The following is a 26,026-nucleotide window of genomic DNA, read 5'->3' as shown; positions in this document are numbered from 1 at the left end:
TCTTAATTCGGAAAAATCTGCTGGAAAAATGTCGGTTATTTTTGGATCAAAATATTGTGTTATATGTGAAGAAATATTTTCAATTATGAATATCAATAAAAACTCTTTAAGATCAAACATTTACAAGCAGTTTTAAGAATCTCAACTACAAAGTGAACACCTGAAATTAAAAAAAAATGTAAAACAGTTTCATTCTTCTCATTAGATTGCTGGCTATTAGAAAATCATTTATTATTTTTTTTATGTTGAAGTTCCTTTATCATGATAATAAATAATGTAGGTACCTATGTCTAAAAATAGTAATTTACTTGCGGCCGCTGTACATTTTATATTCCTAATGTGGCCCGTCATCAAATAAGTTTGCCAAGATCTAGTTTACTGTAATACGATAAGATTTTGTTGTATCGTGCAAATAACAGTTTCAAGTAAAATATACTGTTGCTTAAGTATATAGAATATTGTATATATTTATGAATTATCCACCTATATATTTGTTATTATAGATAGTGTAAAGTGACATTAGATTTGATTGCACTGTTAGTTAATTTCAATGAACTAAGTTATTTAAAATAAAATATTGTAAAAGTCAGATAGATTACTATAATATTTAAACATAAAGCAAGTCCTTTACCTCGTAATATAAAAGAGTGCATTTATTCATTAAAAAAAACACAACCAGTTTCTACACTGCTACAACCACATGTGCAAGAAAAATAAATATTTTGCAATGATATGATATAATATGTAGTACCCAATCCATATCGTCACCTTAATACTACAACTAGATAACTTGATTTTCACTGTTTTTGAGATAGTTATTGAATATGATTCTACATTCCCTTCTTTACAAAATGATACAACTATGTAAGTCAGAAGTTAATGGAAACTGTAGATATTAATTTTGTGTTTTGTGAAAATATTAGATAACTTTAAAACCATAAATGCATTAAATAAATAAAATAATATATCTACAATATTTTTTCATACAATTTCCAATTATACCAGCACAATTTTCCATTTTTATTTTAAATAATAATTATAGTCTAGATTTATGTTAAACAAGTAAAGTTTAAATTTCATTTTCCCAACAATAACCAAATCAGAGTTATCTAGTTGTAGTATTGAGGTGACGATATATATGTATTAATTATACATTATTATTAACTGTCAATTTGGATGGCAAGTTGAAGATAGTCGCCTCCGTGGTGAATTGACATGTTCTAGATTCGTCAAAGTCAGAGATATAAAAGTGACGTGAAATTAAACATCACGTAACCAAAAAATGTTATCATGTATGGATAAAATTAAACACCGTATTTTCCAATAAAAACATGGTAGGTTTAAGGTTAAAATTAAAATTAAATTAAAATGCGTAAAAAATTCGACGATGTTCCAAGATTTTCATGGAAGGAAAATCTTAATGTAAATTATAATTTGGAAGTATTACCAAACTAAGATATTGTAGGTTTGTGCTTTTATCATAAATTTCAATTAGGTATACATTCAATTTTATATTTTCATATATGCGTAATACAATGTTTGGATAGTTTTGGGTAATTAATTAATACGAGAGAGATTCACAGGTATGTTTGATTTGGTGAAAAAATAATACGTTCTATTAGTAATAAATTATTTAAGATTCGGTTGAGACTTCAGGTTTCTCCTGCACCATCAGGCCAATCAGCTTGGATTTCTTGCCGACTTCTGAATTCTTGAAGTCATCCAGTAACTGAAAAAAAAGAAGCATAATATTCTTAAAATACTCCACTGGATGAAATTACTTAGCTACAACGAAATGGATTAATAAACCATTTCTTTTATTCAACGAATAATTCACAAGATTTTGAGAATGTAACATACCATATATTGAACATACATGACTTGAAGACGAGATTTGAACCCGTATAACCCACTGGTATCGCGCCAAATGTGCATTAACCAATTATGCTACGAGCCCCCTATCTAATTACGACAATTTAAACTAGTAGGTCATACATGAAATGCTTATAAAATAGCAATTTTGCGTTCAAATCCCGTCGAGCATCGTATTTTTGTCAAATATGATTTTTTCTAGTTAGTATCTGAGGTGTTTTCAAGAAATGGGTTAAACGTAGACAATCATCCACATCCACGATTGTTCATTGGTTAACTACAAACACGAGCAGTATGAGCATGTGTCATTTCCACCGGTTTTCTCGAACAAATAGTTAAATATTCACAGGCTAAGAAGTGGTTGTTAACGCAGTATGAAAAAAATACTAATGTATGACACCTTAGGACTAAGACACACGGCCCTGCAAGTTACTACGTTAGCACCGCGACGACGCGGATACTAGGTCGGTTTGGTTGTGTCAAATATGCAAAGACAATGCAATGTAACATACTATTGTATTCTTTAATACCACAGATGCCGACGATGGTGGTATATCCAGTGAACTTGGAATCCGCATGGGTATGGCATGGAGGTCAAGGCTGTATTCCGTGAGAACCAAAATGTCGATTGTTCAACGCGTGCGTACTACTTGCGTTACTGTATGGCTGTGTGACGTTATTTTACAAATTGCGTTAACTGTCAATACATGGTGGAACCGCATTGTATTATTGATTAATTTAATAAAACGCATTTTTTTGTAGATACTTAAGTATTCCTCTTTTTTATTTGATAAATTTGGACCGGTTTCGTTTGTCTCAACAGTTGAAAATGTCCCTTTGAGATGGACGAAACCGGTCAAAATTTATCAAATAAAAAAGTGGAATAAGTATAAAAAAAAAAATTGCGTTTTATTAAATTAATCAATAATGCATCTTACAAAAGCTTTAAAAGTCTCGGCTTATGAGCTTTGAGAATCCATGTGTCCGCCGATTCTTAGGAGTACACTAGTACGACCGCGATACAAACACTCGAGTTAGTGTGTTCCAGATGCCGCCAGAGTGCGACGCTTATGGCCTCAGGAGTTCCATCGCTGTGGCCGGCCCTCACTCACCCTGTGTAGCGATGCTACAAAAGTGACCTACGCAGGCAGGTCTGGCATTGCGGGAGGCACGAGAGTTGGCGTTGGACCAAGGGAAGTGACGTGTACTTGTGCTAGCCTTATATGCCCCAATATTGGGGCGTGACAGGGTGAAAGAAGAAGAAGAATAAGTTTATCCCATACTTCTTACAACCACACCCAAAAGGAAAAGTACTTATAGTTATTTTTGTGTTCTTTGATTGCAACAATATCTTGTATATATCATTTTTGTCTCAAAATTGTGTAAGACACGTCTACCTATTTTATAACACGTACATGTCATTCATGTCAAAAATCAATCCACAACAATCTCGTTAATTGTTGTAATGTAGATGTTGAGAAATACTCCTGCCATAATATTTCCGTAAAGATATTACGGAAAAAGCTTGAAAATGAAGTAGGAAAGACAATGGGTTTAATAGTTTGAGTTTATGAGATTATTAGGTTTCGGTGTGTGCGAAGCATCAGCACTGGCCAGTTTATGCGTTCCATCAGCAACCAGTTTGTCGGATTTTAGTTTCTGCGTGAGCGGGTGGCCTTATCTGGTAAACAAAAGCTCACGAGCAGAAAAGCTTCATAAAGTAAGTCCAATTAGGCGATCACTTCTGGCAGTGAGTGCGGCAAAGAGTCCCAAAGCTCTCAGGCAGTGCCCAAAATCGGCATCCCTGATATCGTTACGTACGGCGGTGATTCTCCTACATAATTGATAAACTGCGAACGAATAAACAAAGGGATGCAGGGGAGATAGAGGAAGACACGTGGAGTAGACTGCTGTACTGGAAGGACAATCGCTTTTTTAATGCCAATTTGCGGGACAGACCACCTGGCTCATAGATAATAGACACCCACATATAGAGACATCTTAATCATTGTCATGGCTAATTTATAATATATGCGTAGGCCAAAAGCAAAAGTGCTTCTTTCCAATTTTGAAATACACAACGGTCACTTTTTGAAATATTAAAATTAGACCGAATAACTTAATTATTTCTAATTTAGACAATGGTCGCTCAGCGGGTCTATTCTATACACAAGGCAGTTGTACGTATGCAGTTCACCGTATCACATTTCACCGTGAAAAGTTGTATAGGAAATATATGGCCGTATATTAAAGCGTATCCGGAAATTTGTACGTAAACAGTTCACCGCAGGACACTTATTCGTGCGCCGCAGAACGTGAAACATGAATTCGTGTAACATTTAATCAAATGACGAGTTGTTCGTTGAATATTTCACCGTGGAGTATATTTGTACGTATGCTACAACATGTGGAGATGTCTTTAATAGGTTAGGTTAGGGTTAATCTAATTGGAACAGTACTATTTGCAAACTATCGCCGCATTTTGTAAAATGGTGAAATGTTCAACGAAGAACTCGTCATTTGATACAATGTTATACGAACTCATGTTTCACGTACTGCGGCGCACGAATAAGTGTCCCACGATGAACTGCATACGTGCAACTTATATGTAACCATATTAAAGAATGTCAACCTCTTTGGGTCGTATAGTACTGACATAAAATTTATGTCTAAACAAACACGGTTCTTGTCGGTTTACACTTTGCAGGAAGCCAGCAGCAAACAAATTTTGAAAATAGCCGATATACTGAATTATTTGTTAGGTTAGGTTTTCATTCTTGAATTCATAAATTTTGCCAAAATCAACTATGAAAATTGAATTAATGTTCACATTGAATCTAATAAAATTGGAGACCGTATAGCGTACGGTCATCTCTTTAAGATAAGAAAGCTCACGGCGCACTATGCCACCGTGAAATGTTTTACGTACAATTTATATGTAGCCAATGCTGTCGGCGGCTATCGAGGGTAGTTTATCATAAGTATGTATTGAGGTATTATAATTGTTACAAAAATGTCTTCAATTATCTGAACTAAAAAAGATAGTAGGTACGTGCCACTTAAAAGTAGTTTAAATTTGTTATGTACACTTTCCAAAATAACTATAAATATTGGATAAATTTTCCTAAATTAGAAATGATTTTTTGTGATAGGTCCCACATATTCTCCAAGTAGTGTAAGTGAAAACCTTTCAGCATGTGGTAATACCGATTAACCGACAACACACGGTGATTAAATATTATACGAAACCCAAAGAGAGTGCACGTTGGCATCATCAAAAAGTTTTCGTGTAAGGAAACAACTCACATGACACGGTAAACAGACTTCCTAAGTAGACATTTCCCAGGATAGTTAGCAGGAAAATTACTTGGAGTAAAGTACAGGACGCACTGCACGGGAAGCGGATAAGTTATTGTAATGAGTTTGCGCTTTCTGGCGCGCAGAGATGTCACTAAAAGGGGTCGCGCATAAAAACACCACGAGGATAAAATAAATGTATAAATAAATAATTTCGGCGAGGGTTACGCCGCCACTGTTGCCGAGAACAAGCTGTCCAGAAAACCAGAGCAGGGAACCGAATCAAAACCGAACCCCGGAATCGTATTAGCATAGATTTGAGAACCCGGAACCCGAACAAACGTTTAAAGGTTGTAAATGATCTTGAAAATGTTACCAACATGTTGCGGCCCACAAAATAATGCGTACTTTTTGCGTGATATAAGCCAGTAAAAAAGTTTGTGGTGACGGTATTAATAATTGAGATTGTACTGTGTTGACACCAAGGCCTGCACAAATACGATGCATAAGTGCGAGTGAGAAAGTATTCGGCACCCTTATAATCTCTGCGACACGCGCTAGAGTATGATAAAAGGTTTACAGATGTGTGAGATGATTTGCTATGGTGTCGCCGCCAAATCTTAGTTTGTTGCTTAACTAAGGGTCGATAACTTGTGAGCGCGTGTTGCTAAAATTGATATTTTTTGTGTTAAACATACAGTCAGTGGTATATATTTTTATTTAATTAAGTAGAAAAGATGGTTCTGTGTGTTGTATTAAAATGTGGTAGCCGTACTGATAAGCGAGAAGATGGTATTACGTTTCATAGGTAAGTTAATACATGTTCGTGATAATTTATTTGTATATTATTATATATTTTAATATCAAGTGACCTAGTGTTTCTTTAAAATAACTTAAATTATGGATATCTTTACCTAATCGTTGCATTTTAACCGTTTAAAAATACTTTATAACGTAAAAAAATAAAAAATTATATTTTAATTCTGAGCGTCTAGTGCGAGCACTAGCGAAATGGTCTATTGTTTCAAACATTTGTATACGAATGCGTTCGCTCGCCCACAAACCAAACGCACTGCACGCGGCTTCATTTATCAATGCAATGGGTGGCGTCTAGATGTATCTATAGTCTAAAGTTGACACTATCTGGGTGCGCTTGTATGGTTGAGATATCATAGTATAAAATGGCCGCCGGAACACACTAACCGAATCCCGTTTTTTCCATCCATCTCGGCGACCTTGATGATCTGACCGATTTAAATCTGATATTTAGCATCAGTGGGTATTTTTTGTTTTGCTATGTGTATCTATAATTTATTTTATGGTACCCTGAACACGGCAAAGGCCCTTGTCTATAAGCTCTCCCCGGTCATGGTTTTTGACAACGTGTGTCAGAATTGTAACATGTAAATTATTGAACCCTGCTATTATTTTCGGGGGCAATGATAACAATTCGTGCTCTTTGCTCCCGTTTTCCGCATTTTATAGTGATGTATTTAACTGTGTAATTTCGTGTTTAGGGTTTTTATTAATACCTGCCTTGGATGACAAAGATTTAACTTAGTTTGCTTACCTGTTGTGAAACCTCTTGTTTGAGGAGTCTAACGGCTGCATCACAGTTGGTGGAACAAGCTATCAACACGGGGAGTAGCATCTGAGAGTGTTCGCTGCCACTGAAGTACCGGAACGGTAAGGTGCTTAGCTGCTGGACCACGCATGGAGACGAACCGGCTGTCAGAAGACTCTGGTAGGACAAAGGAAAATATCATGATATAGGCGGTTTCCATTTCGATGCCCTAGGGCCTAGTTCTATAGGGAAACAACTCAAAATTTCAAGGTTTTGAAGTTAATAATGCCATTTGACGGGAATGGGACGGCTGGACTCTGGACAATTGGACGCCGCACTGTCTTAGACACGTATACAGAACATAGGCGAGGTATTTTAATCAGTTCCTATCTACTACTCAGTAGTTTTAATTCATTTTACTCTTAACAAAATGTATTCTTTATTGCGGATTGAGAATTACCATGCCTAAGGCTTTATATAACTCATGTTTCAAAAACACATATGCACGATTAAATCATTATTTACGCATATTTACATTCTCACCAACTATTAAATCATAATATAATCATTTAAATATGAACAATAATATTAAATATTTTTTTTAAAGTAGGGCAGAGCGGGGTCACTTGATCATGATTTTGCTCAAAGCAGTATAGCTCCTAATTAACGAAGAAATAATAAATGATATCTTTTAAAACAGTTAAGTTGTTTATTTGGTCATGTAACTCCATCAAAAAACTGTAACAAAGACGATGTTTACAAGACTAAATTTACATTAATGTCACAAATGCCAGATGGCTCAGTTGACCCCACTAGGTGGGGTCAACTGAGCCACCCAATGGGGTTAGTTGAGCCAGTGGGCATAGAAAGGTTTTTTTTCATCAGAGCAATATAAAATACAAACAAAATCTTTCTTAAATCTTTAATCCAAGTTATTAGAAAACAATAGGAACATATAGTTATACTTGTCTGTACTTTTTTCTTCTTTCGGAGATTTTTAGTTTTCTTAACAGGTCGTGTCTCTTCATCAGATTCAGAGGACTCTTCAAAATAGCTTTCTTCACTGTCAGTTTCTTCGACTTTACTATCTTCTCGCTACCCTCACTTTTCCGATTACTCTGTTCTGCAGCAAGCTGGTCCTTCTCAGGTGTAACTGTTACTCTCATGTGTACGTTCGTTATGGCTCAAATGACCCCTTCCCCAAATTACTACTAATTGGATTGAGCCCCCCAAAGACTATTGAAAATAGATTATTTTTGATACTGTCATCGCATAAACACACTATTTTTAAATCAAAATACATTTGCTTGATTGCCGTAACACCACAGACATGTGCTTGAGAGTCTTGAGACCAAAAAGTATGAGGAACTGCTTTCTTTACTTTTGGTGTGAAAATAGTAACATCGCACGTTCACAGTCACATCGAACACCGGACGGTGACAGATGCATTTGCGGATTGGCTGCCTACCCCTCCCGCTTTGTTCGGAATCTACCGCTTGCATCTATAATGCAGCGTAAGAGTGATACTAAGGGTGGCGCAAGTGACCCCGTGGCTCAAATGACCCCGCTCTGCCCTACCTATAAGTACCTATTTATTTTCGAATTCCATGGCGTCCAGTTGTCCCGGTGCCAAATCGTTCTAGACCCCATTTGACGTAGAATTGTCTGATGTTTATAATTCAATAATAAAAAAAAAACATTTCTTCAACGGGTCATAAAATCCAATAACCCCTTGTTGGATTAATCATTAATTCAATTATAAACGGGAATGTCTAGGTTGATCATTTGCTAAACTGTAAAATTTAATTTTAAAAAATCAAGGCTTTTTAAACATTGAAATGAAAATTTGTGGAAAATTTTCAAACGCCATTATCTTAGAAAAAGGTATTTTGATTTCTTTCTCTATCTGTATCAATTTGATGATCACACAATATTATCTATAAGTAGAAATTGCTTGAAAAATATGCAGTCATGCTCACCATACTAAGGTTATTGCCGGGAGTTCATCCTACCTACTATCTGAATAACCATACATTACAGTCCACTTAAATTATCGCCAATACCATAATTTTTGTCAGGCTAATAGTGACGTAAAGAATACATAAAAAATACTATGGCGTCTTGTGGTTGAAATGTAACATGATGTTGAGTAACGTAAGTCGAATGAGTGAAAAAAGGCGTAGTCGATGAGAGATATTATTGAAATGGTCGGTACACAAATTATTATTACAATTCTAGAAATTAAATTCACACGGGCGGTCATACCGAAATGTCAATCACGGTTGTTTTAATCGGATCACACGGCTACCGGTTTCTTGGACACGGCCGTATTAAGCGGCGCGACATTCCGGTGACCACACGGTAATTTTCATAAATGTTTCATTTAGTCGTCTTAGTATCGAAGGCAAAACTATCACATAATACAGATACAAGACACCGGAATTGAAACGAAATGTCCGGAGATACACTAGAGGTGAGTTGGAAATACTGTCACCAGTTTGTGTATTCAAGTTTCGGATGAAACTACCCATACTCAGTATGTGTGGCCCAGTAAACTTATTCCAAAAAACTTGTGATGATATCATCGCGAGTCGCTGTTCTGTGCACTCGTGCTATCGTGCTGTGCATTCGTGCTATCGAAGTATTAGCACTTATTGTAATTGTTACAATAAGTGCTAATACTTCGATAAAAAAAATTAAAAACTACCCTCGATAGCTCCCGATAGCGGCCTATAGCAGTCTTGTGTATAGAATAGATGCACTGGAATGTATCAGGAGCAGTTAAATCAAGAACGAGGTCGTTACGCACTCTAATGTTCTATGACTGAGTTAAAATGAATTCTTTAATACAATGTGTCCATTGAGAGAGGAGCACGGATAATAAACAACACTGAATATCATAAAAGATTTTTGGGTTTTCACCGCGTATTTTCGATAAACGTCGAAGAAAGAAAGCAGAACGCGTGATGAAAACTCAAAATCTATTACGATAAATCAATCAACCGTGAAAGTCTTTTCTTGAAGACTTATTTAATGAGTTATAACAATAAATAATATAAAAAATAAATACTATAAATAAGTTCCTTTAAGGTGTTCACGGAATATAATATACAACGGAATCTTAGGGTTGACAAGATGGGTGGGGGAAAATTAGCGTCGATAAGTGCGTTCCGGCGGCCATTTTATGTGCAGAGCTCTCTGCGATCTCACTGGATCTGGAAGTTTACATTGTACTTTGTAATCCGTTCATTCATGTAATAAACAAAACAAATTAAAAAAATATATTTCTTTCACTAATTTCGTTCCGAACCGCTATTGTCGACAAATTCTATATTCGTAAATTCTCCGGCTTACTTCGCTAGAGACCGACAAGTTCAACGTGAGGCTCCGCTGCACACAGCTGACGTGTTGCCTGTGAGCCTCACGTTAAGGCTATACTTCAGCTGAGGCATGGTCTAAAAAGATGGTGACTAGGCGATGCGTGGATTGTGAAAGTGACGCGAGCCGAACGAAATATAATTTGTCATAAAATTTCAACATATGTCCTTTTAATGTTATGTTTATTATTATATTCGTAATAATAATAGTTTATTCATTGACATGTTTTCTTTTTCAAGTAGGTACATGCGGAACGTTTTTTAGTCATCTTGACACGATTTAAGAATATATTCCTCCGACGCCATCACAAGACAAATTGACGTGCTCACACCTCGACTATCAGTCTCCGATTGGCAACGACTGCGAAATTTCGTTCCACCTACTGTTGAAAATTATTTGCCGTTTCACTTATGTATGTTCTTAAACTTGTCGGTCTCTAGTGAACGAGTGATTTTTTTGAAAATTAATTTGGTATTCATGAGCCGTGTGGCCACCCCATCGAATAACACGAACCACGCGACGTCACACATTTTAGAAATGTCGAGATAAGATCTCAATCACCAATCAGGAGCAAACACGACAATGAAATGTCGCGACGGTCGCACGGGGTTTATTCAATTCAATCCCATTTATTAGTTACTCACCGGCCGCCGTTGATAAGACGAATTATTAATCACAAGAGGAATCGAATCATTAGAAAGACTTGAATCATTTCTTAATTCGGAACAAGGCTTACTCACATGAATGACACTGATTCATTTTTTATCACATTGCAATGTTCATACACTAAGAATGCTTGCTGTAAAAGAAAATACAGGAATCAACTTTTTTGCGAACGTGTTTAGTCGAATCTTTTGAAGAGATTTATCGTTTTATCGTAGGCTGTTAAGATCCGCCATAAATAGTCCACACTAAACTTTGTCAGTCATACGTATTTGTTCTCATTGTATAGGACTACAATTTTTACAGATGGTGTAAACCCTGCGTAAACCAAACTATAATACATAATAGTCAAAAAATATCTAAAATTATACAATAAAATTATACATAACTAATTATAGATGGAATAATATTTTTATTTATTATAGTTTGCTTTAGGCAGGGCTTAATGAATTTAAAAAAATGATCCGACAATATGTGTAATAAATATCCAACGAAAACAGATAAGTATGAATGAAAAAGTGTGCACAATTTTGTCGTATCGCCCAAAATATACCAAAATTATTATGGTTTGGCTTAGGCAGGGTTTAATTGATTATTAAAAACTAACCAATAACATCTGTAAATTGTAGTCTTAGTCCAATATAAACAAATTAGTATGACTAACAAAGTTTAACGTGCACTATTTATGGTGGAGCCTACCTCCACCCTTCGCTACTGTTATTAATTAATGATTAATAAAACACATTTTTTTGTACTGAATCCATCTTTTTATATTAATTAATTTGTTGAAAATGTCCCTCTGAGGTGGACGAAACCTGTACAACTATAATAAAAAAAGTGGATTCAGTACAAAAAATGTGTTTTATTATAATTATTAATACAATGCATTTCCAACATGAAACGATTTAAGTTATTTAAGGTATAAAATGCTGAATCTGTGCTGACATGCCAAGGAGAGTGGGCTGACAGGGCTTTAGCCTGGGGGTCCAGTCTTAGGGGGCCCTGGCGTGGCGGGTCGAGCAATTAAATGAGATAAACACACACTACAAATTGCTCTAATAGTAAACATAGGTCGCTGTTTCGTGAGTAGAATTTTATTTTATAATAATTTTAGTGTGTTTCTAAGGCCTTATAAGGACTAATAAATATGACTACTTATCCAATATGGTGAAGGGCCGCCTGTTACTTGGCTATTACAAAAGGGGGTTGTGATCAGTGCTTCATAATAAATGATGCCGAGGGCCAACAGTTCAAGTGGATTTATTTAAAAATACCAAAAATCGCTAAAAATACAAGGAATACCATTTGGGGAAGACTACTGTAGAACACCACACTGTCCTTAACCTTAGCGATATGTTGGGGGGCGCTTCATACATCATGGCCTGGGAGCCCGCTTCAGGATGTGGGGGCCATGTCATGGCCGGCCACCCTTCATATCGCTGAGGTTAAAGGCAGTGTGACGAACAACACTAGCGTTATCCAATCGGTGATCGAACTAAAATTAAAGGTATTCAGTGTACCTATTTTTAGCGATTCTTTGTATTTTTACAACGTTTTTATTAGCTCGTATTCTTGTTTGTCCGGTGGTTGTTTGTCCAGTACAAATCTTGCAATCAATTTTTAACTAACTTCCCGACTAGCTAGACATTTCAAACTTTTAGAATATATCAGAACACGATACCAATGCATTCTTTTAATACTTTTAGCCATCTTTAAGCAGAATTGAATTTATTTTCAGTTAATTCTGTTTTGTATGGAAAGTTATTTCAGAAACATCCGTAAAAAGTAAAAGACTATTATTGGTTGCTATTGTATTGTGTATTGGTGGTCCTAGCAACTAAATTATTAATATATACTGCGTTACTATGGAAATCAAAATGAAATGTCAAAATGACATTTCAGTATTCTATATTTGTTTGTTTGTTTGTTTGTTTTTTTATTTACTTCATATCAAGTACACGTTTGAGCACAAAATATAAAAAGTTCTTTTTATCTTGTAATTATTAATACATCTACTCGAATTATAGAGTAAAGTTGTTGAGTATCAACACAAAACAATCAAAAATAGCATCGCACAACCTCATATTTAAAAATGAAGGAAAATAGCGCGGCAGGCGACATTAAAAAAAATATAGCTATAGGTACAGAACTCTCACCCAGTTAGCATTCATCGATGGATCGAAAGCTCGTCTTCTTTCAAAGGAAGACTTTGAGAAAAGTCTTCGGCAAGGCTCCAAATGAACATTCACTTGATGAAGAGATTGCTATATAATATAATTATTAGTCACTGACAAATGTATAAATTACAATATGAGTCGCTTAGAGTCATAACTCACATATTCCAAAAATCAAGTTTTGAGATTATCGCAAAAAACTACCAGAGTATTTTTTTTTGTAATTAGAAGAAAAGTATTGAACTCCCTTGAATATTAATGAGTGATTCGATTTACATTATTTTTTTAAAATATATATACTACTCCTAACGCTGCAGACATACAGCATACTATGAGAAATAAAGCTCCCTGATTGGTTAGAAAGGCCTTGGTGACAAAACTGTTGATACCAATAAATACCATAAAAAGTTATGATACCAACAGTGAACTTTGTCAACGATTTTCACATGGTTTGAAGTAACTTTTGATACCCAACTATTTTTCTGTATATAGATTAATGCATTTAGAATCACTTGGCATATTTAACTCAAAAATGTAAAAATTGCAATATGTGAGTTATGACTCCAAGCGACTCATATAGTCTATCCCCCATATTCGACTGCTGTCTTTTACTGACTACACAGAACTGACAAAGAAAATATTATGTACTTCTAGGTCATTCTAGGATGTACATTTGCGTTTAATTCACTTTTGGTTTTAGTATATATTAACAACCGAACTTTTGGTGACACCAACACACCAACCTGAAAATCAAGCCTGACATCTCCATTGTGCATGCAGATTGCAGTCAGCGCCGCTCGCGCTGTGGGAAATTATTGAACTTTCACCGAGGCCACTAATTTGATTAAAGGCAAACAGCGGACGGAAAAGTATGCCCGGCTTTCACAGTTGTGATAGACTCGATCAGATTGTAATCAGTAATCATATTAGAGTTGATTGTCTCGGCCCCATGTTCCCCTATTGTTTGCACCGAGACGTTAAACGCTGTGCCTATCGATTCTAATCGAAGCTGGCGATAGAGGGAGTTTCTAAAACAGTCACTGCGATCGCAGAGCCCCTATTTTATTATTCCCGGCCTTCACGACCACATTTTGCAGTCGATATGGGCCGCAATATGTGGTCGCAATACGACGAACTGTGGTTGATATATTTTCTCTGAGCACATTATTACAGTACATGAATGGCCGTTTGTAGACCACAGCAGATGTGCAATGGAGGTGAGTTACTACAGCATATAATTACATAAACATCACAACTAGCTACGAAGCAGTCTAGATGTAGGTACATTACAGGGACGGTTTAGAGACGGAGATATTACGCGACGGGGTGCAGAAGTGTTGCACGCCCATAAATCTGGGTGCGATCAAAATTCCGGCGCGGCCGCGAGGAATTTATTAGCGTTTACCTTCGCAATCCTAATTCTGGCTCGTATTCAGAAAATTGTAGGTACTATGAAGTTGGTCGTATCACAGTTAACCGTGAACCGTTGTATTGAAAACTGATGGCCGTATAGCAGGGGTGGCCACAGTTTTTTTTTCTAGGATCGACTAGTCGCTTGTAATGCGAGAACAATAAAAATCCAATTTTTATAATTCAATACTAGTTTATGAACAGGAAATCGAGTATGATTAATATGCGACTTAAATGCATTAAATATATTATCTTCTCCTCTGGTTCGTTCCTACAGTGGTAAAACTGTTAATAATTATTCAGAAGCAGACATATCTTCAAAAACCAATCGAATAAAAACGCATAGTTTTGCAATATCCGTCTAATCTGCAGACTCGTCAAATTGCAAGGATAGGAATTTACATTTATTAATGTTTTCCTGTAGAATTTCTTCCAAGTTTAAGCTCATCACCTGTGTTCTTTGCATGACTATATTTCAACGTCGAGTAGTTTTGACTCGTTCGAACAAGAAATAGTATGTACAATATATTATTATGTCCGCGATACCTTCGCGATCGACGCACTGGCCATCCCTGCCGTATAGGATTGATATCAAATACATATCTAAATAAAACACTTAATAAAAACCACAGGAATACAAGAGAGAGGCAGAAGAAATTACCTAGGTAAGTAAATTAGAAATAGGTACAATCATATCGTATGTTATATAAAACATATTTATAGAAAATTTTGAATAATTAAAAAGTAAGTTAGCAAGTAGGTGCTCGTGAGTATCAAGCCGTACCTACATACCTCAAATTAATGTTCTTATTGAATGTTATAAAATTGAAACATTACTACCTGAAAATGCTCCACGAACGCGTGGTCTCAATGTCATACGGCCATCTCTCACTGGTAAGACGGCTCACGATGAACTTTGCTACGGCAAAATGTAATATAATTGAAGTTAATAAACCAAAATCCGCCACGCACCACACCCGGTGTCTTAATCGAGCGTATCACGTTGCCCTACATTGGCGATGTGTAGCATCTAGCTCAGTTTTAGGCCGGGAATGCCCTAGGAGAAGATACCCAGGACTAAGGTTGCTACGCTCAAAGTGAGCTCTGACTGAGTTTAAATGAGTTACTTTCTAATGCACCGGAGAAGAGCACAAGGAAATTATAAAAATAAAAATGATTCTAGTGTATATATAACAAGAATAATGAAGCTAATCATACGGACAGCAAAAAATATGCGAAGAGATCTTCACGCCCACAGTAAGACGCCGCAAATTTTTAAAATGCAAGATAACTGGCCTTAGTAGCAACCAAGTCGGACGGCCCGATGGGCACACTTGTCAGGTATATCCACTATAATAAGACTATAGAGAAATAAGAAGATAATACGATATTTACTACTAATGAATACACTAATAAATGACGACGACACACTAATTCAATGAAACTTCAAAAACTCACTGACGACATAAAAATGAGCGATGTGTTCAAATTACGTATTTTTCAACAAATTTATACCCATCAAAAATCATTAGATAAAATTTCTTTTTATTTTTAGAAACAATCTATACGTATTTATTAATATTCGATTAAATGCCGTAGATATTATTTTTTTAAATTATCTAATTATCTATTAATGATTTTGGACAAAGTGCGCAGTCATGACAACAATATTATGCGCGAATGTTTTAGGCTCTGCGATAGGAGCTTATCTTCTTTCGTACAAAACAGCAGACTTGCTGAGGTTACGAGACGTAAAGTCCATACGAAAAAAATTCAGAATTATTTCACACATAATCGGAGATTTATTTACGTCGAGACGTAGCGGCGTTTATTATTTATTTACGGTGCGCTGTGGTATATTTTTTAATACCTTTGCAGTTGTTTTGTAAACTGTGTAATACTGTAATACATTCCTACATATACGACATCTCTCGTTGGCAAAATAAATTATTTTTATATAACATAAAATAATGAAGTGATTAAGTATATAAATATGTCAATATGCAGTTAAAAAATATTTTTCTTAAGAAGGTAGGCTTTAAATAATTGCCTAGTATGGAGTCTTCGCCACTGCCGTGTCCAGTCACAAATTGACTGGTGTGATGGTCAGGAGTCAGATATGTAATAGGTAAAATTCACATGTAACCACCTTTCTGGACAAATTAAATGTGACTGAACTCTTTGGTCTTTAGAAAATATTATAAAACACCAAGCTATTCTGCAATGTACATGAGGGCTGGTAAAAATAATAAAAAAAATACAACGGTATTATATTATAAACCCACTATTGTGATCCAACACGACTTTGACAAGAAATACCGTGTACACATATTCATTATAAACTTATTTTTTAATATTTAACGAGCAAAGGTAATTTTAAAGACATGCGGGCGGTCAGTTCTTATGGTGTATAAATAATATTATTCTGTTATTATCCGGCAGATGATTTGTATGAGGTTGATAATATTATGGAATATTGTTAAGAATCTTTGACATATTGGCAGGAATATTAATATGCAACGTGTGAGTAAGTAAACATTTATTTGTAATTCTCCATTTTTTTATAATTTTATAAATATTTATTTTTTTGAAAACTAGTGAAACAATCACATAAACCATTATTCTTTTATTCAACGAATAATTTACAAGATTTGAGAATGTAAAATTCTATATTATATTGGACATACATAACTTGAAAACACCTCAGATATTATATACCTACTAGAAAAAATCAAATTTGAAAAAATACGACGCCCGACGGGATTTTAATGCGTAGATATCTATATCCACTGGTATCACGCCAATATGCTTTAACCAATTAAGCTACGGGCCTCCTATTTTTTAGGTTAGGATTAGTAGGTCGTACATGAAATGCTTATAAAATTGCGTTATTTTTGAGTATCGATTTTTGTGTTTTTTTAAAATTAAGGAATCATTAATTGCCTTAATTACTAACCAACGTCCGGCTCTCGCCAAATATTTAGTTATAACGTATACTTGGATTTGCTAATATTTTTTAATAACCATTTTACTCGTTATAAATATCGTAATTAAGTAGGAGGCCTGTAGTTTTATTAGTCATATCTACGAATTTATTTTTATTGAACTAAGACTACAATAATTTACAAATGGTGTTCGTTAGTTTTTAAAAATCAATTCAACCCTGCATAAACCGAACCATAATAGTTTTGGTATATTTTGGGCGATCCGACAAAATTGTACACAATTTTTCATTCATACTTATTTGTTTTCGTTGAATTAGAAAAACATATTACACAAATGTTGTTAGTTATTTTTTTTACAAAGTAATATAATAGATAAAAAAATATTATTCTATCTATAAAGTATCCAAAATTATGTATGATTTAATGGTATAATTTTAGATATTTTATAGATAGACAAGTGTTTTTGACTATTATTTATTATGGTTTCGTTTCGCAGAGTTTAATTGAATTTTAAAAACTAACCAACACGATCCGTAAATTGGGTACTGTTCGGTCATCAGGAATACAGCGGAAAACACATTTTGAAAATACACGATTTACTGGATTATTTGTTAGTTTGGGTTAGGTTAGGTTAGGTTAACCTAACAAATAATCCAGTTTATCGGCTATTTTCAAAATGTGTTTTCCGCTGTATTCCTGATAAACGAACAGTACCGTAAATTGTATTCTTAGTTCAATGAAAACAAATACCTATTGACTGACACAGTTTAAACTGCACTATTTATGGTGGATCTTAACAGTCTACCTCCACCCGTCGCCACTGTATTATACCTAGTTATATTGTGAAACGCTGACTTTCTATTTATATTGCAAAGAAAACGAGAAAGTCATAAAACGACAAAAGTGTTAACATTCAAAATATCGTACCTAAGGGAAATTAAATTTCTCACACTAAATCGATCCCTAAGAATTAGTAATCATCCCGGTCATTATGACGGTTATCATGATAGATTTAACATCATTTTATTGAGGAAAAGGTAACATAATAAATACGATATAATATTATAATCTAGTCATTAATAATAAAAAGCATTATGCTAATGAATGAAACCCGCACACGTGTGCAAGTTGCAACTGGTCAAGATGGCAAACTTAACATACCATGGGAACTCAATAATAATTTATTACATGTGTTGTTTTGGATAATTATGAAGGTAGATAGATACAACTGGTAAGAAATACTGGTTGGTGAGATTGTGAATCATGAAGAATTTTATGCGCTTATTTATTTTTTTGGAGCACAACGGTTTTTTTTTCTATGTAAGTATAGCATTATTATACTATTGTAAGAGATGATGATGATTATACTATTGTAAGAGCATACATAAGTGAAACGGAAACAAATTTTCAACAGTAGGTGAAACGAAATTTCGCAGTCGTCGCCAATCGGAGGCCGACAGTCGAGGTGCGAGCACGTCAATTTGTTTTGTGATGGCGTCGGAGGAATATATTCTTAAATTGTGTAAAGATGACTAAAAAACGTTCCGCATGTACTTGAAAAAGAAAACATGGCAATGAATATACTATTATGATTATGAATATAATAATAAACATAACATTAAAAGGATGCATGTTGAATTTTTATGACAAATTATATTTCGTTCGGCTCGCGCATTTGCACAATCCGCGCATCGCCTAGTCACGATCTTTTTAGACCATGCCTCAGCTTTCCAGCATTGGAACACAGGACAAGAACAAGGTCGGACCATTAACATCGGGTATCGCTACGTCATCCCATGTGAAACCTGCAGCGCGTAGATCGCTTTTAGGTATATACCACGGCGCTCTCTGGCGACATCCAGGACCTGTGTCCAATCCACGTGAAGTGTCTCTATGTTACTACATTCGATATCAAAGACTGACGTGTCAGCTTACTAACTCGAATGTTTGTACAGCGGTCGCACCAGTGTCGAAGACATCGATTGTCAAAGCTCAAAAGCCACGACTCATAGCCGCGGAGAGACTTAAAGCTTTCGAGATGTGTCTGTATAGACGCATCCTCAAACTTCCTTGGACCGACCGGGTGACAAATGTTGAAGTTCTCAATCGAATGGGGAAGGACCGAGAAGTTCTACGTAGTATCAAAACCAGGAAACTACAGTACCTCGGCCACATTATGAGAGGACAAAAATACAGCATTCCCCAACTTGTCATTCAATGAAAGATCAATGGGAAACGTAGCAGAGGACGGCGCCGCATTTCGTGGCTTAAGAACCTCCGTGATTGGTACGAGTGCAACTCCACTGAACTGTTCCGGGTAGCAGACGACAAAGATAAGATCGCCTTGATGGTAGCCGACCTCCGCTAGGGGATGGCACAATGAGAAGAAGATAGCTGTATAGGAGCACAGGTAGCACGCACGCACTATTGAAAAGCAGCAGTTGACCTCCACGAGACTGTGGAAACCCTGATAGGTATATATAGGATACAGTTCAAATCTCACATTGTAGCATTTAAATATTTTTGAAATTACTAATTGAATTGGCGTTTACGCGGTATAACTCTATTGAAATAGTTTAAAAACACCATTTTTGTTAACTATTCTACGATAATTGAGTTATGTGTGTTGACAGCTGTTTCGGGCTATGAAGCAATCTTTTGAACGACACTAAGATAACCAGAGAGTGAGTTTGGTGGATGCTATTTTATAAATTCTTAAAATAGGATCTTTTAGTAAAGTCGGTGTACTTCTTTGAACTTCTATAATATGTATAATTGTATTTTATCTGCTTTTGTATGTTTATATTATGTTCTCTTTTTATATTTTCATTTTTATCGCTTTTATTACTTTTTATTCTTCTTTATAATAATGTTTCATGTCATGTTGTGAACGTCTTAAATTATCCACAATACCTCAATAAAAATAAATAAATTGAATTGAACATATTTTTAAGCTGTGAAAATGTTCGCCGATGCAGAGGACGGCAGTATTGAAAGCGTTGTTCAGTTTAAAAGGTTTGGGAACCACCGTACTAATATAATCATACAAATAATAATATACATTGCGAAAATGCACAAACCAGATAGGGTTAGTAAAATATCAAAGTATGTATCGTAATATTACATGAATGTTTCCAATGTAGGTAGGTAGGTAGGTACCTTGCATTACTAAATAGACAGGTGATCGGCGATCGACATTTTTTATTAGGTGCGGAAGACAAAAAACTGCAGGTAGCAATAACACAGACGCGACATTTTATAAGGGCGTGGGAATATCTTCATATCAATTCATACACTATGTTGGTCAAGTTTGACGCGATGGGAATCGTCTAGTTATATGACGTTTGGATTAATTATATTGATGGAGATAGCAATTGGAAATTTAGCGGTACATTTTGCCATCAATCAAAACTAACAAAAACTGCATCGTGTCTTTTAACTGGTGCTTACTATACGGGTGACTCTACCATGTATGTAGGCACTTGGAGACGTTTCCAGAGGAAAAAATGACAACAAGCGGAATGCACATTGTAAGAAGGGTGTAAGACAGTAAGCCGTTGCGGACATGTGGCAGGTATAGGTAAATCATTCTACAGTGGCACCATAGGCGTTTCGCGTATGTATTGGAATTGTTTGCTGCAGTGCTTGATTTAATGCTAACAAACAACACCACTACAACTGCAAGTCCCCCATGGTGCCACTGTAGAGTGATTTACCTATACATCGTACATTTAGGATTTGAAATAATGGTAGCTTCTCAGAGTTCACGTGTCATATTTAATTGAGAAAAGTTCCAGCCGATCGCTTTAGAGGTTATAAGCAACGGATCCACGGTTCGAACCTGGATGACAATGAAATGCACGTTTTATTTTTCTGGACTGAAATAATATTAGGTATATAGGTACTGTCACTAGATGAAGATAGTGGTTTGAGTTTTATCCAGTTTCAAAGTACTATAAGTACTTATATAAAATATTTTTTGACTATTATCTACTATGGCTTGGATTAGTCAGGGTTTAATTGAATTTTAAAAACTAACACACTATCTACACACTTGTAGTCTTTTCCGACCATGTCCGATCCTAATAAGATCATATGGGTTTCCACAGACTGGAGGTTTGTATTGACAGATCTTTTTTACGAGAAATGGACGTCAGCCACTTGCTCAACCTTTTAGGTCCATACTCTGACTCATACACAAATTGAAAAACAATTTGTGTACTTACCAGACCCAGGATTCGAGCCTGGGACCCACGACGCTATAGTCCGACGCTTATGCCGCGCGGCTATCGTGGGGCGAAGTCTTAGTCTTAGTTCAATGAAAACAAATACGTTTGTCTGACAAAGTTTAGTTTGCACTATTTTTGTCAGATTTTAACGGCCTACATCCACCCTTCGCCACGGGGACCGAGTATAAATGCAAGACTTACCCCCGTTTCAGACGGGACACCGGTGTCGCGCTCGTATATAATAAGGATGCCTTTGTATTCGAATAAAGGGGCCTTTGTATTATGTTTATGAACGCCCAGAGCTAATGAGTCAACGCATAATTTTGCAATATAAATTAGAACATAAAACTGGCTGCGGTCATAAAAACATGTGTATCGGCGGCTTGAGAATGTAGCGGCCGACGGAAAGTGTACCGGACACGCTTTGACTCATTAGCTCTGGGCGTTCATAAACATAATACAAAGGCCTCCTTATTATATACGAGTGCGACACCGGTGTCCCGTCTGAAACGGGGCTTAGTCGTAATAAAAAATAAAATAAATAATAATTCGTCTGTAAGCAATAATAAAATAACGCAATATGTCCAGCAATAATTCTTTCCTTATCCACCCGTATTTGTTAAAGCAATTTGCAGCTTACAAGGCTATCATCTTGTTATGAATTTTTATCGGATTGATCAATATGACGACACGGAGGTCATTTCCCATTGTCGACCTTTCGGATAACTTTCGCATGAAGGCACCTATCTACTTAAAAACAAGTCACACCTGTGTCCTTTGTGTCGCCAACACCTGACCCGTGAGAACAGACCATACGGGATGCCCACCGCACTCTGTTCATATTATGCAACAGAACATCAACAAACGAAAGTGGACATTTATGTATTGTATAATAAATTTGAGTTTCATTAAAATTGGACCTTCGCCGATTTTTAAAGTATTGTTTATATTAAAGAGATTTCATTCATCATCATTCATTATTCATATAGATTTGTTTTTGTATTTGGACTAGTTTAACATTCACCTACTGCATAGTCCAAAAATCATACCTATAATATTTAAAAAAGAATTACACCTATAGCATGACGTAACAAATTCTAAAGCCAGATTCGCCTGCATAATGTGATATACCTACTTGGTTTATTTTGACATTATTTGTCTTCCCGAGACGAGAGTATAATATGGCAATATGCGAATAATCATGCTGTCAGCACCAGAAGTGGTCGGAATCCAAGTACCAAGTTATGGAGGTGAGGAGTGGGAGCCACGACAACTTCCTGGCATGGCTTTTCGTACCATGAGGTTACTGCCAAAAGTTGGTAAGTCGATAATTTGGGTATTTAGAGTTAAGAATGGATAATGTGTATATAGGTAAAAAAAATCTATTGATAAAAACCTCTACTCTGTGGAGGCCCATATGATCCTATTAGGATCGGACATGGTCGGAAAAAAGGTATATAAGTAGGTATCTATGGAGGTAGGTATGCTAGAAAAAAAATTCAAGGTCTTCCGATATACAGAACATGCACATAAAGCACAAAGAAATTAGCATTGTGCCTGATTTTCGAGGGCATGTCATGTATATTAGATATATTATATATTTTTTATAAATTGCTTTACTCTTTACTTTATTAGTTGCAGTCACAACCAAAAGTTAGTTAAATAAATCACAAAATAAATTACGTACATTATAATTATGTATACGAATTTGAGGCACGAAACCGGTGCCCATCAAGTACCATCAAGTGACGGAGGTGAGGAATGGGAGCCACGACCACTTCCCGGCCTGGCACTACAATTTTTCGTGTATAGGTACTATCGTCTCAGGTAGATGAATCAAAAACGCAAATGCCTCTCCTTAATTATGTATACGAATTCGATTCCAGCACCTGGGCTACATAACATACAACGTAAGAAACAAATACCTATTTAATAATATATGCTAGTTATTTTGATCTAGGTATATTTTGCTTCTTGGATAAAAAAAAATATTGTAAATTTTAACGGAGAGCTACCGGTATTGAAAAAATTCCAGTCAGCAAGAACTACATAATATAATATGACCCACTAAGATAATAATGTCATATCTAAAATATAATCATCAATCTCATCTTATTAATATGAAATAAAAACGAAACCGGGAGAACTTCTCATTTACGAAGAGTCCGAAGCAAGTTGATCAATCACTCTTGATATTATCTCGAATTTGAATATGTCTCGGCAGCAATTTATTTATTTAAACTACGTACAACGGTAGCTGAATATTTCAATGTCGCATGTCGATATATTTATAAAATGAACGATGGAGAAACTAATATACACGGTTTTAGGGAGTAGTTATGAATAATAATATGTAATTTGAGAAAAGAACCTGTTAGTTTGGTACCTACTTAAATTAGCATGTTTTCTTTAAAGCTTGTCTAATAGAGGTGTTATTTTCAATAGTGAAATAATTACTTTGAATTATATTAAGGCACCTGGTTACATGTAAATTGCACGTAAAACATTTCACCGTGGCACAATTCGCCGTGAGCTTAATTTAATTTTCATAGCTGATTTTGGCAAAATTCATGAATTCAAGAATGAAAACCTAACCTAACCAAATCTTCTTCTTCGTCGTACACTCATGGCTGAAGATCGTGATCACTTTTTTTTAATTTTGCCATCCTTTGAGCGACCAAGACTTTCCATCCTTCTCGATCTTCCGCTTCTCTCAGGGCAGAATGAATGGTGCTATCTGTCAGCTCTTTCACTTGGTCGCTCCAGCGCGCAGACGCTCTTCTTTTGATTCGCCTTCCCTGGAAGCCACCCAAAACCACCAGTCTCTCCAGGTTGTCCTATGTCCAAAAAACTGCAGAATTCGTCTCAGACAAAATGTCGAGAGCCGTTCCTTTATCTGCAGTCTCTGGATGATTGATTGGTTCGTCCTGTGCTCCGTCCAAGAAATACGAAGCATTCGGCGCCAACACCACATCTCAAAGGCATCAATTGCCTTCCGCTCCCTTGCATCCAGGGTCCATGACTCGACTCCGTATAAAAATATAGAGAACACTAATGTTTGCACAAGCATCGTTTTTGTGGCAATCGAAATTCCCCGATCTTTCCATATAGTGGTACGACGTGTTATCGCATATTTTGCAATCTGTGACACAGATTGCAAAACCTAATATAACCTAACAAATAATCCAGAATATCGGCTATTTTTAAAATTTGTTTGCTGCTGGCTTCCTGTAAAGTGTAAACCAACAAGAACCGTGTTTTATTTAGAAATGATTTTATGTCAGTAGGTACTATACGGGTAATACAACCCAAATAGGTTGGACGGTCTTCAATATACGGCCATATATTTCCGATACAACATTTCACGATGAAGTGTGATACGGCGAACTGCATACGTACAAGTTTGCGGACACGAAGGCACCTATGCAATTTGGTTTAGGTTCAGCCGATACATACATTACCGCATAGTGCATACCGATTTTACGGCATTGTTAAGACTAAAGATTAACAGTTAGGTTTTATGAAAGGTACAGTAACGGAATTGATAGTACATACCACAATAAATATTATTATTATGGTGATAGAAAGAAAAAATGGTTAAAAATACATTAAAAAAAACAAAATAACAAATCTACAGATCTAGTTACATAAAGACACAGTAAAACTGGCCTCTGGTTCGGCCTGGCGTATGGCTGAAACTCCTCCAACGAAGGCATCGGATGAATCTCAGCATACTTGCAAAGTGGGAACTCTTTCAAGGCCTATTTACGGCACCATATAAGCATATTTTCTAAAATGCCTAAATAGATACTAAACAAGACTTTTTGTTATTAATTGAGTGCATGATCGATTTCAATGAAAAATGTGATTTCAACCTTCATCCTAGAACGTAGATCAAAGATTAGGTTCCTATAGTTCGCTGTGTTATCCACTCGTTTATATATCATGGAAGTATGGACACTGAATCAGGAAATAAAAGAGATGTGATGCCTTCGCAGTGTGGCTCTATATAGTCAATATAAAAATCTAGAAGAAATTTCTTCTACGTCTTTATTTTAAGACATAAGGGTACCTACTTAACTTTCCAACTGCTTTTCTACAAGGCATGGTTACTTTTCACTCTCTTGAATCTTGTAGGTCTCTTCTGTTCTTGAAACACTTTTGCCTATTATCGTGAGGGATGGTTTCCAAACCTGGTGTCCTAATGAATTTGAACATACATGCGCATGACAATTAATTACCTACGTGGTCGCAGTCATGATTTATTCTGGATCGGCACCGTCTCCTCGTGACAAGCCTATCGGACTAGTCAATGCGCTTTCCAAAGACGTATATATTTTCGGTGACGTGCTATGTATTTTGTTTTCGAAATTCAATTTTTCTGTATAAAATTGTACTTATGTTTTTTTTTTACTATACATATTATTATTATATATTCTCTTCTTCTCTCTTGTGAGGGTAATATTTGTTATAATATAAATATCATGTTGTGAA

The 26,026-nt window shown here is 35.8% G+C and overlaps 1 protein-coding gene across 1 annotated transcript in view; it reads right to left on the bottom strand.

The window, feature by feature from the left end:
* Positions 1–242: 242 nt before the first annotated feature.
* Positions 243–26,026, bottom strand: part of ssp3 (SCAPER domain-containing protein short spindle 3) — a 162,434-nt gene continuing 136,650 nt past the window's right edge. The window contains exons 20-21 of the mRNA XM_085943312.1: positions 6,740–6,910; positions 243–1,729 (exon numbers count right to left, since the gene is read on the bottom strand). Coding sequence (XP_085799438.1) covers positions 1,634–1,729; positions 6,740–6,910 — 267 coding nt within the window. The 3' untranslated portion in view covers positions 243–1,633. The remainder of the gene's footprint in view (positions 1,730–6,739; positions 6,911–26,026) is intronic.

Source organism: Rhyacophila brunnea, unplaced genomic scaffold (genome assembly GCF_057557595.1).
Source record: "Rhyacophila brunnea isolate RB1 unplaced genomic scaffold, BYU_Rbru_1.0 scaffold_15, whole genome shotgun sequence".
Classification (NCBI taxonomy): domain Eukaryota; kingdom Metazoa; phylum Arthropoda; class Insecta; order Trichoptera; family Rhyacophilidae; genus Rhyacophila; species Rhyacophila brunnea.
This window is presented reverse-complemented; position numbering and strand designations above follow the sequence as displayed.